Source organism: Sminthopsis crassicaudata, chromosome 2, assembly GCF_048593235.1.
Source record: "Sminthopsis crassicaudata isolate SCR6 chromosome 2, ASM4859323v1, whole genome shotgun sequence".
NCBI classification, from domain to species: Eukaryota; Metazoa; Chordata; class Mammalia; order Dasyuromorphia; family Dasyuridae; genus Sminthopsis; species Sminthopsis crassicaudata.
Window position 1 is genome coordinate 290,798,534 of NC_133618.1, and position 18,821 is coordinate 290,817,354.

Below are 18,821 nucleotides of genomic sequence, written 5' to 3' on the forward strand. Positions count from 1 at the left end.
GCACAAACCATTCTCCATATTGGAATGTACTGCTTTCTCATCTTTGACTTTCAGAATCCTTATTTTCTTTAAGGCTCATTTCTTGTCACCTCTGTGAAGCCTTTTCTGTCAAGTTGTTAGTTTGTTTGCTCTCATCTCAAATTACTTTTTATTTACCTATCTTTCATGTTATGCCCACTTCCAATGAAATGTAAGCTCCTTGAGGGCAGAGACTATTTAACTTTTTGTCTGTTTCCCTAGTGCCTAGCACAATACCTTGCATTGTAGGCAATGTTTAATGAATATTTGTTGGCTTGAATGCAATCAAATGTTATCCTATATACACCAAAAATAATAAATTATAATTTACTTAGGAGCAAATAATCTCTATATTTAAAAAAAAAAAACTTAACTTTTTTTTTGCTACTCTGTACTCAACAAACACCAATAACATCCCCCATCTTTTCTCCTACTCTGAATATTAAAAAAAAACAACTCTTCTTTTTGCTCTATTTTTTATACCAGCGCTTTGTAAACTGATTTATAAACCTCAAAATGCTCTATAAATGTAATTATTGTTATTGGTATTATCATTGTCATTCTCATCACCACCATCATCACCAATACCACCACCACCATCATCATCTTAATCATCATCATCAAACTGAGGCACAGGGAAATGAAGATTTGGCTAAAGGTTGTAAATATGTATAGCAAAGTTTGGCACCTGAATTTCCCATGGCTCCTCAGATACTCCTGATTAGATCCTTCTGTCATTCATCTATTAATTGGATATATTTTTCTTCAATTAAAAAGTATGGGGATTTATTCAAGTGGTCTTATATACCACAAAAGGGAACAACAATTCAGTACAAGTCATGCCATTAGGAACATAAATCATTCCTCCACTAATGAAAACTATCTTTGTCATAGATTACAATTCCTTTTCCCATTTCTATGGTGGTGGTGGGATTAGAATTTTGGGGGACTACTCAGAACAAAGCATTGCTTTTTCAAAATCCAAGATATATAAAATGTGAACTACTGGTTAGACATGGTTTAAACTTTTAAAGCCTTCACTTTATTGTTTATATATGAGTTTTTCTTTCTCTGTTTTCTTTTTAGATGCCATGACTGTGGGGCCATTCTTGAAGAATATGATGAAGAAACACTAGGGCTAGCCATTGTAGTGCTCTCCACATTCATCCACCTAAGTCCAGATCTTGCGGCTCCTTTGTTGTTGGATATCATGCAGTCTGTGGGAAGGTGAATGCTATTTTTGGTCTTTTTAGATGGGAAGAATCTCCATCCCTATTTTCCCCCGCACACCCATGTGAATATTTATGATACCAAACCAAATAATATTTCTTACTCACCTATTTAGGTTGTTTGGTAAGAATAATACCAAATAACTGGGCTGACTCGATTTTATTGCATGTGATTTTTGCTTTTGTTTGCTTTAATTTTTATTGAACACAGTGAATTTGTCTGTTGTTTGAATATTGTGACACAATTTCAGAGAAGAACTTCAAGCTTTGTTTCTGTAAGCACTGAGGCAACATGTGCTAGTATTGGGTGGTCTCTCTCTTAGTAAACCCATGAACTAGTTTTATTGAATGAGTAGAAGTGTATTTGGGAGTAATAGCATCTATAGAGTAGGGCAAGGAATAAATATTGCAGATTTCAAAAAGTAACCTAGCTCTGAAAAATGAAGGAAAAGAAATAACTTTAGGGTTACACTGCCTTGCCCTGATTGAATGATAAATGAATTAAGCTTAGTTAGCTCCTACTGCTTATAAGGACAAACATGTCTGATGTGATAGATCTTTTAGAAGCTAAACATATGAAAGCTCCTGATAGCCACTAATTAGTGTGGCTTTCTCAATTTTTACAACTGTAAAATAATGAGGTTGAGCTAGAGCAAAGTTTCTTAAACAGTGGGTTGTGACCCCATATAGTTACTGAATTGTGGAGATTGCAAAAAAACTGGCAACAGTAAAAGATGTCAAATATTCTGTCCAGATTTAATTCTTTCTTTAAAAATAAACAAGTACATTACCTCATTAGTAAGCAAATTTGCTTTTATCTTTAATAAATGGTAAAATTATATGTATCACAAAGAATTGTTTTAAAATAAATTTTGTTATTATTCATAATCAGCAAATGTTTAATTTGTATACCTATTGTATATACCTAAATGCCTCACGTGAAAGGGGGTCACAAGTAGAAAAAGTTTAAGGAGCTCTAAGTTAGAGGATCTCTAATATAATATTGTGATTTTCCGGTTTTATATAATACATTCCCTAGATGCAATTAATTGTTAAATTCTAGCTGTAATATGTTAGGTTTTATTTTTTTAGGCAAAGGAATAAGATGTCATTCAGTTCAGGAGTAATTTATGGAATACCTCCCCTAATACTGTGGCAAGATATGTCAGACAAATTCCCTTCTCTTTTGTAGCTTATGCTTTAGCTGAGGATAGAAGTGAAATGAATGCTGAAAACAGTTGAGACTTTACACAGCAATATACAAATAAACACCAAATGATCAATAAGGAATAAGTGTGATAGGTGCTCAGGAAAAGGAAGTATTCCCATAGTAGGGAGGTGTTCGGGACAAAGATCATAGAGGAAATTAAGACCTGACCTAGGGCTCAAAAGATAAGTAGGGTTTGCAAATTTCAAGAAAAGGGAAAGTTAATAGACTTGAGTAGATTTAAGATCCACTGTCATTCCTGCCTCCCCCTTTTTCTCCACTCCCTTTCCAATCCTTTTCCCTGCTTTTCCCTCTCTTGCCTCCTCTCCTCTCCTCTAGAAGTTCTTCCTTCCACTTTGGGAAGGAGACAACATCAAGGGAAAAGTAACCACAACTTATCAGTCCCTTACTATCAAGCTTTGTTTGTATTATACCTTATCTTCCAAGATTATATGGTAAGTGGAAGCAAAAAAGTAGAAGCTATATTGCCATGTGGACAAAGGAATATCTTAAGAGTCCAAATTATCTCCATGTGAATTTCAAAAGTAAAGAGCAAGGAAGTTAAATATTAAAATTCTTACTTCTCTATATTATCATCCATCCCAGCTTGGAATAGTTGGGAGATAATATTTATTTATTTCATATCTATCTTATGGATTCAAGAAATGACTTTTCATTTAGAGAGTTTCTACTATTCCTTATTATTAATACTAATGAATTATATGTATACACCCATCCACATATATGTGTGTGTGTGTGTGTGTGTGTGTGTGTGTGTGTGTAACAGAATTGTTAACCTAGAATGATATCATCCCATGAAACAGATAACTAACAAAGAAAAACTACTTAAAGATGAATCCTCTGAAGAAAGCTTTTACTTAAGCAAAACTTATTGCATTAAAATTTTATTTTTCTTTCATCTTGGTAAAAAGGTACTTCATACTAAATACCTTAAGGTACAGCAAATGAGAGATGAAAGAAAGGCTGCCCTTTATTCCTGGCTTCATTGTATCCTGATTGTTTGCCTACTATGGATAGCTGCATTTTAGGGGAAGTGACTTGATCTATTATATAACTAAATCCAAGAAATAATAAGATGCTAAAATGGACTAAAGTGGATCAAATGAATTCTGTCATATATCTTTGTAGCACAGTTTCTGATATGACTCTGCCAAACCTTTATTTGCTATGACTGCTGAATCCACAGGAGGACTCTAGATACTTTTTCCTTGAGGTTCTAGTGTTAATTGTGAAAGGTTAAGGGTATCTTTCTAATGCTGTTGCCAGTGAGTCCCCATTGGAGTGCTCTGCTTGATGATTATATTTGTTATCAATCAGTCAGTCAGAATTAATTAGACTTTAGTTTGGATATCAGGAAAGAAATAAGTATTTATCAAATTCCTACTATGTGCCTGGTACTGAATAAATCACTGAATTAAATCCTGCTCCACATTACCCTTCTCCCTGCCCCTGGTCCATTACATAGAATACATTTTCCTTTGGAATATTACTTGAAATAAAATTTTTATTAAATAGATATGATGACCAATTACTATCATAAAAATTAATTGGCATGTATTCTGGGGGAAATTTTGGATGGGATGAAATTAGGTACTATTTAAATTGTTCGTCTGTTCACATAAAATACTTTAAATTATGCTGGCTAGGAGTCACATAACTTCATATTAGAAACAATTTTGATGGGTTGGTTGGAACTAGGCCATCTTTTGGGGGCATTATCTGAAAGGACTAAAGGAAGATGGTACAATGTTGTAAAACGAAGTCTGAGTTTAGAGACAAAAGATCTGGACTTTAATCCTGACTGGCATTTACCCCCGTGTTACTTTGAGTAAATCATTTTATCTCTTTAGACTTCAGTTTCCTATTCTGTAAAATGAAAAATTGAATTAAATGACTTTTAAGGTTCTTTCCAGTTTAAAATCCATTGTTCGATTATGGAGCATTTGATAATGGTTTTAGGTCCATGTCTATTAGTAATTTTCTTGATATTATGTTCTGTGGCTAAGGTCAGGACGTTCCTGTGACTATATTTTTTGATACTTTGTTTAGATTGGCATCCAGCACCAGTTTTTCCAACCAAGCAGAAAGGTAAGGTCCCAAAGTAAGCCAAATACATTTTCTCTACCCTTTCTTTTTGCATTCTGGCTCTTCTTTTAGGAAGGAAAGAAATACTATAGACAGTACATCTATTCCAAGAGACAGGAGATTAAGTCTGAACCTCAGCTCTCTCATTTATAAATTGGGAATAGAATATAAAATGGGAATAGATAACTTGATTTCCCCAAAATTTCTGGTGACACAAAGATCAGTGCAGAATTATATGGTAGGCTACATAGTTCCATTTCCGCTATATAGTTCCATTTCTATTTAGGAAGAAGAGGAGTAAAGGATATTATTGAGGAGACAGATGACTGAAAAGGAGATAGGCCAGACATTTTGAATACAAGTGGTAACAATCAGCCAGACTAATTGCTGCACTGATAGCAATAAAACATAAAACGAATTAGAGTAAGGCCTCCATCACATCGGGTAAATGTTCTATAGAACATATGTGGGAAAACATGTCACAGGATGAGGTGTGGTTTTTATTAATAGACAAAATATCCAAACCAATGAAATCATAAATTCATTGATTTATTGAACTGTATACACATACATCTATCTATCTCTCTATCTATATCTATACATATGACCCAATTCAAAGGGGGCTGTGAAAATCAAACAAAATGCTGGTTATGAAATTCTTTTCTAACTTTAAAGCACTTATCTAAATATGAGATGATTTTTGTTGCTATTAATTATAACAATATTTGTAGATGATTTAAAATCTGTGGTTCTTAGCATCCCTGACTTCAACAGCACCCTCATGTTATCATTCTTATATTGTTACTATAATTCTTTCTCATAATAAAGCTTTTATTTATGAATTTTAGGATATGCATAATACTTTATAATAGGGATATCTATCTTATGACATCAGGTTAATTTTTTTCTGGAATTCTTTTTTTTTTCTGACTCCTGAAACATTTTCTTATCTTTCACTTCTTTAATGGAACCCCCACTTTTTCAAAATTATGTGAGTTTTATTACAGGGCTTCCTCAGTTTCATAACTGTGATGTGAATTTCTTGTATTTGTGAGTATTAAGGTCAGATCCTAGAGAGATTTGGAAATTTCAGACAGTGTATGTAATTAAAAATATAAATAAGATTTGATTTAATTTTGTATGATAACATCAGGTCATTTAATTCTCCTTCCCCCCCCCCCACAAAAAAAAGCAAGGCTGTAGAGGTAACATAGAAATATGTTCCATAGATGGAGGTTCCTGAATTGTTGTATATTTTTAGATGCTGATTTGTCTTTTTGTATAAGCTACATTACTCAGGTCCCAAAACTCATTAGAAATGCACCATGTTAACTTAATATAACTTATACATTAACTGAAATGAAATGCATTTCTAAATCTAGTTCCAGGAAAAAATATAATCTTTTGTTTTAAACTGTCTATAATAGTCACTAAAAAGATCCCACAAATTCTCAAAGATTGAAATTGAGACATGATTTGAAACACAAATTTGAATGCACTTTTAAGAATAACAGATTCTGAGGCAGTTAGGTTGCATAGTGGATAAAACACCTAGCCCTAAAGTCTGGAGAACCTGAGTTCAAATGTAGTCTCAGACACTTAACACTTCCTAGATATATGACCCTGGGCAACTCTAATTATTAACTCTAATTTTTAATCATTAACTCTAATTGCCTCAGGGGAAAAAGGAATAACAAATTCTTTTGGATTATAGGTCATCTAGTTCAACTTCTACCTGAAGTATTAATCCTGTCTATATTATATTTGTACTTTTCTAGTGATCAGGAACCCACTAATCCACTAATATAGTTCATTCTTCTTTTTTTGGCAGTTTTAATTATTAGGAAATTTTTCATTCTATTGTCTTGAAATCTGTTTCCTTGGAATTTCTTTTACAAAGTATTTTTTAAATGAACAAGAATTTACTTTTCTCTCCTCACTATACTTTTTGAAATGTGATAAAAAACAAAACCTTTGGGAAAACATGCATATTTGAAAAAAACAAATATTAATATGTAAAAATGTATCTTTCATTCAGCATCTTGCGTCCATTACTTCTGTCAGAATAAGAGTAGCATTCTTTATTATTGTTCTTATGGAATTGTTGATTGATCATTTCATTGATTAGAGTTATTAAATCTTTCAAAGTAGTTTGTTTTTATAATGTCATTCACTTTACTCTGTCACTTTAAATAAGTCTTTTTGTGTTATTCAGAAGTCATTCTTTTTTTTTTCTTTTTAAAGTTTTTAAGTCTATTTTAAATTTCAGTAAAAAAATAAAAAAAAGAAAAAAAAATTATTGCTATGTACATAATAAAACATGAGAGGATTCAGTATAAATTTCCATTTCAAAAGAATCTATATAAATATTATATTGTTTTTAAAGATGTCCAGCTTTTTTTTTTTTTGGTTCTTTGCTGTGTACTTTTTACTTTTTTCTCTTTCAAAAGACTACAATTAAATATATGTATGTATATTTGCATACATATATATGTATATTTATTTCCACTTGTCATCTGTATCTCTGAAGGTAGAAAGCATTTTCTTTCGTAAGTCCAGGTATTTCCAGTATTAACCATTTCTTACACCACAGTAATATTCTAATCTAATTACTTTCTGTCTGAGAGATTGTCTATGAAAGATTTTCCTACATTTTTTCTGTATTCCTTCTTTTTTTTGGCTGCATAGGTTTTATTTACACAATAAATGTATTTACATGAGAAAATTTTAATATAAAATGATCAAAATTACCCATTTTACAAAACAAATAAAAAACAAAATAAAGCAAAACAAAAGAGAACATTGTCATATGTCCAGCAGAAACATTAGGGAGGATTCAAAATATATAACAAATTACCAGATGAAGAAAGTATATTTATTAACAGAAGAAATTATGTTTCATAAATGTCCTAATTTCCTTGTAAAATTGTTTTTTTTGCTTCCTTGCTGTACTCCTTATTTACTTTATTCATTTTTCCTCCTTTCATTCCTCCCCCCTCTCTCAAGCAAGCTAAAATTAAGAAAAGGTGTATTTCATGTATAAGTATGTAGATATATATGTACATACATATACTCACCCCCCCTACACACATACATCTTTCCTTACTCTTTTCTCTCTTTTTTTTTTCCTCTGAGGCTGGGATTAAGTGACTTGCCCAGGGTCACACAGCTAGGAAGTGTCAAGTGTCTGAGACCAGATTTGAACTCAGGTCCTCCTGAATTCAAGGCTGGTACTCTATCCACTGTGCCACCTAGCTGACCCTTTCCTTACTCTTTAATTAAATTCTGCTCCATAACTTTCCTTGCTATTACTTAATTTTTTTCCTTCACCCAAGGATCCCTCCCTTGTCTTCTTCCCTCACCCTTTGTGTCCCCCATCTTCCCATCTCTCCCTTTCATGGTGTGTGTGTGTGTGTGTGTGTGTGTGTGTGTGTGTACATATATAACTATATATGTATGTATACACATACACCATGTATAAAAAGGCAACAATAGTGTTGCCTATTTAACTTATTCCCAATGTGAGTCAGTAGGTTTTCAGAATTATGAGCCCTCCTTCCCCCTGTACCTGCCACATATGTGTAGTTCCTTCTTTTTATCTATTCCTTTTTTTAATTTTTATGAGATCTTTATGAGAACAATACACAAAGATTACATTAGATTTTAGTAGAATAAAAACAGTCTCAAGACTCTCACGTAAGTTTCTCAGTTCCCCAACATTTCCAAACCATGGTACTTCACTTCTAGCTATCCCTCTAATCTTTTTTTCAGTTAGAAGCTAGATTCTGCCACACTGTTTCCTGAGCTCTGATAAGTCAATTGTTTTTTTTATTGAAGTTTTTTTTATTCAACACAGATCCTTGAAAAAATCTTTGTGTTCCCATTTTTGCCCTTCCCTTCACCTCCTCCCTCCACTAGATAGCATGCCATCCAATATATGTTAAACAAAGTAAAATATATGTTAAATCCCATATAAGTATACATATTTATACAGTTATCTTGCTGCACAAAAAAAATCAGATCAAAAAGTTTAAAAAATGAGAAAGAAAATAAAAAATTCAAACAAAACAATAATAAAACAGAGTGAAAAATGTTTATGTTTGTAATCCACTCTCAGTTTCCTACAGTCCTTCTCTGTGGGTGTAGATGGCTCTCTCCATCACAGGTCTCTTGGAACTGGTTTTTAAATCATCTCATTGTTGAAAAGAATCAATTCCATCAGAATTGATCATTGTATAGTCTTCTTGTTGCTGTATATAATGATCTCCTGGTTCTGTTTCATTTCACTCAGCATCAGTTCACACAAGAGTCTCCAGGCCTTTCTGAAGTCATCTTGCTGATTGTTTCTTATAGAACAATGATATTCCATAACATTCATATACCACAACTTATTCAGTCATTCTTCAATTGATGATCATCCATTCAGTTTCCAGTTTTTAGCTTCTACAAAGAGGGCTGCCACAAACATTTTTGCATATGTGGGTCCCTTTCCCTTCTTTAAGATCTCTTGGAGATATAAGCCCAGTAGAAAACACTGCAGGGTCAAAAAGGTATGCATAGTTTTGATAACCCTTTGGGCATAGTACCAAATTGCTTTCCAGAATAGTTGGATCTGTTTTTCACAGTTTCCACCAACAATTTATCAGTGTCCACAGTCCTTCCCACATCACCTCCAATATTCATCCTTGTCTTTTCTATGAGAGATAGGAAAGGGGGAACCCCGTTTTTAGTCGGTGCAAAGATCATGATGGCACAGTGTCCCCCTGTAAATGAATTTACAGGCCCAAAAACCTAGATTGATAAAAAAGTTTATTGTAGGAATTTAGAAGTAAAGTTGAAGGTAAAAGAAAAATGCCAAGGCCAAAGGTGGCCGCTGGGCGGGCAGGAACCCTTACATGGTCAGAAGGATACCATGTTTGGGGGGAAAGGGCTCCTGCAAAGAGAGAGCTCCAACTTGGCTCTTTTATACCTAAAAGGGGGCTTGTGGGTGGTGCCAAGTTCCTGGCAGGCTTTCTGATAAGGAAGAAACTGTTTGTAGGGGTTGGGAAACCTGAGCAGATAGTGGGGACAGGGCCTGGATATCATTGGAATTCAAAAGGGTGCTTTTTGAACAGGATTTGTGAATCAAAGGTCAGCCATAGGAGTTGAGGAATCAGAAGGAATTTTAAAAGGACCCCCATCACTGTCATTTTAGCCAATCTGAGAGGTTGTAGTGGTATCTTAGAGTTGTCTTAATTTGCATGTCTCTTATCATTAATGATTTAGACTAGGCTAGACTATAACTATATGACTAGAAATGGTTTCAATTTTTTCATCTGAAAATTGTCTGTTCATATCCTTTTACCATTTAGCAATTGGAGATTGGCTTGAATTCTTATAAATTTGAGTCAGTTCTCTATATATATTAGAAACGTGACCTTTATCAGAAGCTTTGAATGTAAAAAATGTTTTTCCAGTTTATTGTTTCCCTTCTATTCTTGTCTGCATTAGTTTTGTTTGTACAAAAGCTTTTTAACTTAATATAATCAAAACTATCTACTTTTTGTTCAATAATGCTCTCCAGTTCTTTGGTCACAAATTCCTTCTTCTCCACAGATCTGAGAAGTAAAGTAAATCATCATCATCATCATCATAATAATAATAATAATAAACAACTAATTTATTTATAATATCATTCTTTATGTTTAAATCATAAACTCATGTTGACTTATCTTGGTATATGGTGTTAGGTGCAGGTTCAATGCCTAGTTTCTGCCATGCTACTTTTCAATTTTCCCAGGAGTTTTTGTCAAATAGTGAGTTCTTATTCCAAAGTTGAGGTCTTTGGCTTTGTCAAACACTAGATTACTATAATCATTGACTATTTTGTCCTGTGAACCTAACCTATTTCACTGATCAACTTCTCTATTTCTTAGCCAGTACGAAATGGTTTTGATGACGGCTGCTTTATAATATAGTTTTAGGTCTGACACGGCTAGGCCACCTTTATTAGTATTTTTTTCATTAATTCCCTTGAAATTCTTATCTTTTGTTCTTCCTTATGAATTTTGTTATTATTTTTTCTAGATCTGTAAAATAATTGCTTGGGAGTTTGACTGGTATGGCACTAAATAAGTAGATTTTAACCTATTCCCAATAAGTCTAAAATTTAAGCACTACCCACCCTTTGTCCTACTAACTTTCTCTGCATCATTTTTTTTCTTTTTTGCCTCCTTTGTATGAGATACTTGCTTCTTTTTTCTCTCCCTACACAGTTTTTTAACTGCCCCATTATACTCAGCTCAGCTTAAACCTTTATTTCCAAATAAAAATGTAGTGTGAGAGCATTGTGCTCAGTATCAGTATTCTGGATTTGATTTAATTTGTTTCTGCTTCCCTGGCCCCCTCTCCTTTCCTTACCCAGAATCTAATCATAAATATTTATCCTTTATTTCTTAAACTTCTTTTTAAAATCTAGTCTCCTTCATTAGTTTGTTTTGTTTAGAATGAATCATTTCTTTAATTTTCCTTCCCTCTTCATCACCCTACTTTCTTTCCCTTTCCTTATTGAATAATTGTATTTCTATACCTGGGGTTGTTTTTTTTTTTTTTTTTTGTGTGTGTGTATGTGTGTGTGTGTATTTTTTTCTGCTATGGACCAATTATTATGAAAATGATACTGAAATGCCACCTATTCCCTCATTCCCTCCTTTTTTTTTTTTTTGCATAGTCCTATTTATATACCTAAATTATCTGAAATAATTTTCCTCACCCTTTCTCTTCCTTTTCCCTTCTAATGCATTCCTTTCCCTTAATTCTTTATTTTTCTTCCTTTAAGATCATCAAAACTTAAAAAAGCCCATTCCCAGGCCTTCTGTCTTATTTGAATCCTTTTATGACCTCTGATGATGGTAGGGTTCTCAGGGAACATAGGTATCATATACCCATTTGTTGTTGTTGTATTATGCTGGAGAAACTGAGCAAGATAGAGATTAGAGAGTATTTAATCATTTATTAAATGGGAGAGATATACTGGGACCAAATGGATCCATGGTTTGGTCCCAGAGCTGAATGAGACTTATCATCTCCAAGAATCCAGCCAACAGTATGAGTTCTCAATGACCTATACACATATGGCTCAGACTCAGGAGCTCGATAGTGGTGGAGGTGGAGTCAGGGTGCTGAGAGTGGGAATGGGACTCTGACAATCCGGTTCTGACAGGGTGAGGGGAGGCATGGGCTGAAGAACCCTAGAGATAGGGAGCGGCATCTTGATAAGAAGATATCTGACATTCTGGTAGTTTGGGATGGGGTGAGGCATTCTGATACTCTAAAACATAAGATCTTTTATCCTTATCAAATATTCTGATAGGGAGGGAAGGTTTTGCAGGACTAAGAAGCAGGAAAACTGAGTCAGGACTGGGTTAGGATAATTATGGAAACTGAAAACTGTGGCATAACAGTTATTTGTCTTTTGTTCTCAAAGATGATATTTGGGAGGTAATGCCATGACATCTGAGAGGTGATGAAATGACATGCAAGTTAATTTAAATTGAAGTGAAGAAAGGCTGTGCATAGTCACCAGTCTCATTTTCTCCTTTACATCCATCTGGATCCAGTAGCAAGATATAGATCAGGATGATTGGAGATGGCCCTGAATGCAGTGGCCCTTTTTAAGCTAAGGTCTTTAACAGATCTCAGTTTGACTGTGGCAACCACCCATTCAGTGAGTAAAGCTTGGTAAGGAAAAAATGAGGCAAAGAGAGACCTTTTTACAAAGTTCAAAAAAATTCAGTATGAGAGAGGAAGACCCTCCGGTTTCTGACCCAAGCAGAAACAACTGTTATTTACAATCACTCTGAAACAATCAGGGCCCAAACAAAGATGAACTGGGACAAGTAGTATACAAACATAAAATTAAACCTTAATTAAAAAAGAAAGTACATATTTCTCATTTTTCTGATAAATATCTTTTCTGTACAATAAGCCTGCAATGAAGTTGATAGGAACTTTTTAACTGAAGAGATGGGAAGAACAATCTGGCCATCAGTTACTGGTTTTTAATTTCAAGCTCCTTTAGAGTTTTTATTCTGTAGTTGCAGTGCTCCTTTTTGCCTCCTCCCTCTTCAGTTTTTGTTTGATTCAACTGATTCAACATTTCTCCACAAATTCCATGAGGTCCACATCCTGATAAGCCAGTTATTTTTGAGCTTCTAATAACTGATTAGCTATTGAGAGCTTCTCTCTTGTAATTTTCTCCACTTGAGCTTCTAGTTGAGCCATATTCTGAGCTAAGTTGAGCATCATTGCTCCCAAGTCTTCCTGTTTTGTTTTGTTTTTTCATCTCTTGTTTCAAGACTTCTTTTTCATTGAATTGTTGTTCTTGCTTGACTTCAAGTTCATTTTCAAATCAGCTTTTCTTTTCTCTCTCTCCAGCTCAGTCTTTAACAGTTCACACTGAATTAAACTTGTTTTTTTTCTCCCAAAGTTGGCTTCTTCATTCACAACAGCATGTTTCACTTCCTCATAGGTACTGAATTCCATTTGCTGCATCTCTGACAAAATCTTCCTTATTGTAATTAGTACAGACATTAATTCATCTCTTTACTTGGTCATTCTTTCAGTTGTCTGCACATGAGCATTGGTATGGCTTTGAGTGAGGACGGCTTCATGTTGAGAACATTTTAAACAAAGACTGCCAACAGGGTTAGAAACTGCATGAAAAGATTCTTGCATGGAGCCTTTGTCTCTCCTTGAAATCTTCATAACTTTTCTGAGATTTAGTTACATCTTTGCTAAGAGCCTTGACTTTCATTCTTTTCTACACAAATACATTTTAACCTTTTAGAGGAATCCATAAAGATTTGCTCAATCTTCTACTTTGCTAATCTGGATTTCAAGCACTCTAATTTTTTTTCTAGCACTCTAGTTGATTTATAAAATTATTTTTAGTTCTTAAAAAAACTCTTCCTTCATCTTTTGTAGGAATTTTAATTGAACATGTACCTAATATGTGTTTTTCTTGTAGATCTTTTAGGATTATTCTCTTTTTAGGGGTTTAGGGCTTGAGTTTCTTGTCATGATATTTTCTCTTTATGATGGTATTTTTGTTTTCCTTCCTAATTTTGGACTTTGTGTTAGGGTTAGGGTTGGGTTCAAAGTTACACAACTGCTGTAGCTCAGGTTGGGATAGCAATTCCTAGTTTGAAATATGAAGTGCAAAGTGCAAGGAACATGTGAAGAATTCACTATGGTATTCTCTTTGCTAAAAGAAAAGATTATGGACAAATGAAGAGGTAAAATTGTCACCAGGAATGGTAAATATGAAATACATTCAGGAGAGCAATGGAAAGATTACAGTTAGCCAGGAAAGGAGTTTTAATAACTAGCAATTGAAAAGACAAGTTCCCCAGTGGAACTCACAATTAACTAGGAAGAAAGGAATATATGCCATGAAGAAGGAGAAGGCCATTAACTAGCAGGCTAAATCCATAGAGGAGTTTAGCAGACTAACCCCAAAAGGAATTAGCAAGGGAAGGAAATTATACCATTGATTGACAGGCTAACCCTAAAAAGGACTTAGCACCCTAAAAGAGTTAATAACAAGAATTAAGACACCATGAGGCATTGGGGAAGGGTGATTATTAAAGTCTTAGCAGTACTTCAGGCTTTCTCTGTTAATCACATCACTGCTTGCTTTTGTACTTGCTCCTTACTCAGTATGCAGCTTAAGGCCCTTGACCATAATATGGTTCTTACCCTGGACCACCATATCTAGGGGTAGATTCCTTCATTAATCTGTACTAAATCTGTTATCTAGAACTGGGTAATAAATGATAGTTTCTAGTTGATCCTTATTCCTGTTTCCTGTACAAGGTCAGACTTCTCTGTGCCAGATCTGTTGCATTGTCTTGTGCCCATCCATGCTCAGTTCCTGAGTTGGAATGTCCTGCATGAATGTTCTTTGCAGAATTCTATACCCAGAATCTCACTCTGTTTTCTTATGTTCACCTGGGCTATAGTTCTGATTTACTGTAATTTTTCTTACATTTCCTGATCAGCATTTGTGGTACAAGGCCCTAGAGTGACACATTGAATGGAATTCTGGTCCTGGAATCAGGAAGATAAAAATTTTTTTAGTCATTTTTCAGTTATATCTGTTTATGATCCTAAAGACTTTTTTTGATCCCAACCCAATTGGTCTGATGTTTCCATCTCCAGCTCATTTTACAGATGAGGAAACTTGAGTCAAACAGGACTAAGTAACTTGCCCTTAATCACACAGCTAATAAGTATCTGAGGCCAGATTTGATCTCATGAATATGAGTCTTCTTGACTTAGGGCCTAACTGTTTATCCATTGGTGCTACCTAGTTGCCCTGGAGTCAGAAAGACAAGTTTAAATCTAACCTCAGACATTTACTAGCTCTATGACCTTGGTCAAGTCACTTAACCTCTGCCAATCTCTATTTCCTCAATTGTAAAATGGGGATAATAATAGCATTTACCTCCCAGATATGTTGAAGGGATCAAATAAGATGATATTTGTAAAGCACTTTGCACAGTATCTCATACATTATAAATACTAGCTACTTTGGTGAATTTTCTAGATCTCTGTTGAATAGTTGTGAGAGAATCATGATTATAATTCTTCCTACTACTCCACGATCTTGACTGGTCCTTCCCTGTCATTTTAAACTATTAATCATAGGACCAAGAAAAAGAAATCTAATCCTTATTCTTCAGGTATTTGAAAACAAAATTGATAATTCTCCAAGTCTTTTCTAGGCTAATTCCTTCAACTTATATTTAGTAATAGAATATAGTGTATAGTATCACTACAATTCAGAATGTAAAACATGTAAGATCACAGTAATTCTTTCAAGATGTTAGTGTTTGTGTAAATCTTTGAATTCAACATTTTAGAGAATCCTCTTTCTTCCATTATCTGAGTTGAGTTTTCAGAAAAGTTCTACCTGTGGTGTGGAGGTGATCTTAAAAGTTTGCCTTTAGTGAAGGCTGTGCTATCGAGTATAAGCTCTGGTAGTTCTAATAGAAAATTAAAAATGGCTTTGAGTGCAAGTCTGGTGAGATACTATTTTTGCCATCCAGGGATTTAGCCTAGATAAGTCCAGAGACTTTCATATGGCTCCCTCCCTCCCTCCTTTCTTCCCTCTCTTCTTCTTTCCCTCTCTTCCTCTTCCCTTCCCTCACTCCTTCCTTCTTTCCCTTCCTTTCTTCCTTTCTCCTTTCCTCTCTCTCTCCTTTTCTTCCTTTTTTTTCTGATGTGCTCTGGAATCCTTGAATTTTTTTTTTTTACTCTTTAATGCCTAAAGAAAGCACCTTTTGAAGAAAAATGCATTGATTTCTTCTTTAAGAGATGGGAACTTACATCTTTAGAGTGTTTTTCAAGATTTTTTATTTGAACAAAATAGATTTAGTCTAGATCCATAAACATTTATTAAGCTCTGGAAGAAACTGATAAGAGTTAGGAGGTCACTTAGAATATCTGTTGACTTTCTTTGGGTTATGAAGCGAAGTAATAGAATAGAAGGATTATTTGCCTCAGAGTTAGGACACCAGGCCTCAAAAATTTAAAGTTGCTTCTAGCTCAAACATAGCATGCTTCTATATTTCTGTGATTCTAAATTTTCACTATTATTGGGGTTAGGTAATGACTATATTCACTTTATCTAGCATGAATTACAAGAAGAGAATTAGTGTGAATCCTGATGCAAACATTTCTTGGAATTTAGAGGAATGAGAAAAAAGTTTCTTGATATCTTGTGCTTTTTCTCCTTCATTCATCCCAGCATGATGATCCCGGGTAATGCTGCAGGGGTGGCAAAGCAGTTTCTTCGCTGTATCTTCCATCAGTTAGCACCCAATGGGATATTCCCACAGCTGTTCCAGAGCAGTATAAAAGGTATTTTTTTCAGACATTTAATATGTGACCAGTCATTCAGATCTGAAACCCTACTAACTTGGATTGCTGTCTTTCCAGATGGGAGCTTTTTAAGAACCTTAGCTACATCTCTCATGGACTTCAATGAACTTAGTTCCATTGCTGCTCTCAGTCAGCTATTGGAGGTAGGTTTTCCAGAAAGACAATTGAAATCTTAACTTAAACTGTAGACCAGAAGGAGCAATTTGAGATTACTAGTACATGAAAAAATATCAATTTCCTTTTCTTTGAAAGTTTTCACCCCCTAACTTCCTTATAACAGATAGTGTATGTATTCTCTTACATAGTGAGGCTTTTTGTAGTCTCTGGCTCATATTTGGTACTTGAAGATGGATTTAGGGAATAGCAGTTAAGAGTGTATTCCACTTACAGAACGACTTAGAATTTCATAAGTGCCTATTATGTTCAAGACTCTATTCTGGATAATAAAACAAACAACAACAAAAAACAAAAGCAAAGTTTGTTCCTGTGCTTTTGTAATTCATATTTGATATTTGTGCTAACTAATATAACACATTTTAGAGTTAGAAAAGTAGAAAGAGAAATCAGAGAGGTATAGACAAAAGAAGAAAGGAAGACTCTTCTAGCTAGAGGGATCAGAGAAAGTTTCATGAGATCAGTAGGCTGAGGCTATAGAAATTGGTAATCTTTATTACCATCCTAAACTTGCCCTTACAGTTTGTCTTGAATTCTTTGCTCAGAAGTTGCCTATCTCCTTAATAAAGGAATGAGGCTTCCTAGTGTTCCAGCATTAGTATTACCTCAGATTCCTCATGAATAATTCTATTTTGGCTCTAATCTGAAGAGGTCTCTCTGATGGAAGCAATAAAAGACATATCCAGATTATTCTTATCCCCATTTTATATAGAGAGGAACTGAGATTGAGAAATTTAAATGATATGCCCAGGGTTACATAGATATTAAGTGTCTGAGGCAAGAGTTGCATTCAGGTCTTCTTGAATTCAAGTTCATCATTCTGTTTATTGACTTGGAAAGGTAGGTTGTAATCAGAATAAGATCCAAAAAGTAGAATGGTATTACAATGATTGAGTTTTCCTCTTTTCCTGTTTAATTGATTTAGGGGATACATATTGGCCACCTTCTGGCATCTGAAGAACTGTCATAAGAAATAGGGAATAGATTTATTCAGTGTGGCTCCAGAGGGAAGGATTGAGGAAAATGAACAAGAGTAAAGTGGGTAATTTCAGTCTAATATAAGGAATAACTTTCTAATAATCAGAGTTCTGTAAGAATGGATTGCACCATCTGGTTATGTTAGATCTGTGACCAGTCTTCAGGGATATTGGAGAGTGGATTTATATCTCATGGACTTAGGTGACTTATAAGTTCCCTTTGCCTGGTAATGTATGAATCTCTGGTAAGGATGGTCAAACTGCTGCCCTTAGTATTCAAAGATGAAACTATTTATACATATTCTAACATATATCTATACTCTTCCACATTTTTCATACTAGTATACTGAGTCATCCACTCTCTTGCCAGTGTCTCTTATGACCAAGATACATATTTATGAGATGACTAGCTTCACTGCCTGAAGCATAATCTGCACCCTTCATTGATTAAGGAAATCCTTGGTCTGGAGGAAAGGTTATTCTTACCAAGAGCAGAAAGACCCAAGACTAGAGACAAAGAGATAAGGAATAATCTAAAGACCAGGCTTGTTGATTTTTTTTTTTAATTGTCTTTCCTCTTTTTAAAAATATGTCATATTGTTACCAGTCCATTTCCTATGGAATGCTGATATTAAAGGAATTGTTTCAAGTGGGTAGGCTAGTTGTTCAGAGTTCAAGGCTTAGGGAATCTCCTGAAAAAGCAAAAGCCCAAAATGCAGGGAAGTGGGAAAAGTTGATGTAAATTTATGTTCAGAATACTCTCTTTGGACCCATTTGGATTGTTGCTACCTTTTGCTGAGTCACAAATTTAAATAGTTAGAGCTTATGGAATAGAGCAAAATTAATTGGAACAAAGGGGTTAGAACTCATTAGCCATAAGTTCTAAGTAACTTCAATGACTATTTATAGATTACTATGCATATTAATTCAAAGTATACTATTTGAATAGATCCATGCTTTCATTAGCATCTAATTCATCAGTTATCTATTGAGTGGAAGAATCATCAATAAAAAAATGTTTTCTTCATCCCTTTGGTTTTGTTTGAATATCACACTGAGGAGGCCTTCTAGTATTCTGAGACTCAATGTAATCCACACAAAATCATCTGCTGATATAGAACCTTTTCATCAACAACTAATCCCTCTTCTACTTGGATTTCTTCTTTCTTTGCTTCAATTGACTTT

At 34.4% G+C, this 18,821-nt stretch overlaps 1 protein-coding gene across 13 annotated transcripts in view; it reads left to right on the forward strand.

Moving 5' to 3' along the window:
- The window catches only part of UNC79 (unc-79 homolog, NALCN channel complex subunit), a 318,327-nt gene that overhangs the window by 232,562 nt on the left and 66,944 nt on the right, over window positions 1–18,821 (forward strand). For 12 of the 13 annotated variants that reach the window (XM_074289679.1, XM_074289683.1, XM_074289682.1 and 9 more), the window contains 4 exons: window positions 1,105–1,245; window positions 4,525–4,563; window positions 16,352–16,464; window positions 16,543–16,628. In XM_074289679.1, the coding sequence (XP_074145780.1) occupies window positions 1,105–1,245; window positions 4,525–4,563; window positions 16,352–16,464; window positions 16,543–16,628 (379 nt within the window). The remainder of the gene's footprint in view (window positions 1–1,104; window positions 1,246–4,524; window positions 4,564–16,351; window positions 16,465–16,542; window positions 16,629–18,821) is intronic. The other variant, XM_074289680.1, reaches the window with a different exon arrangement.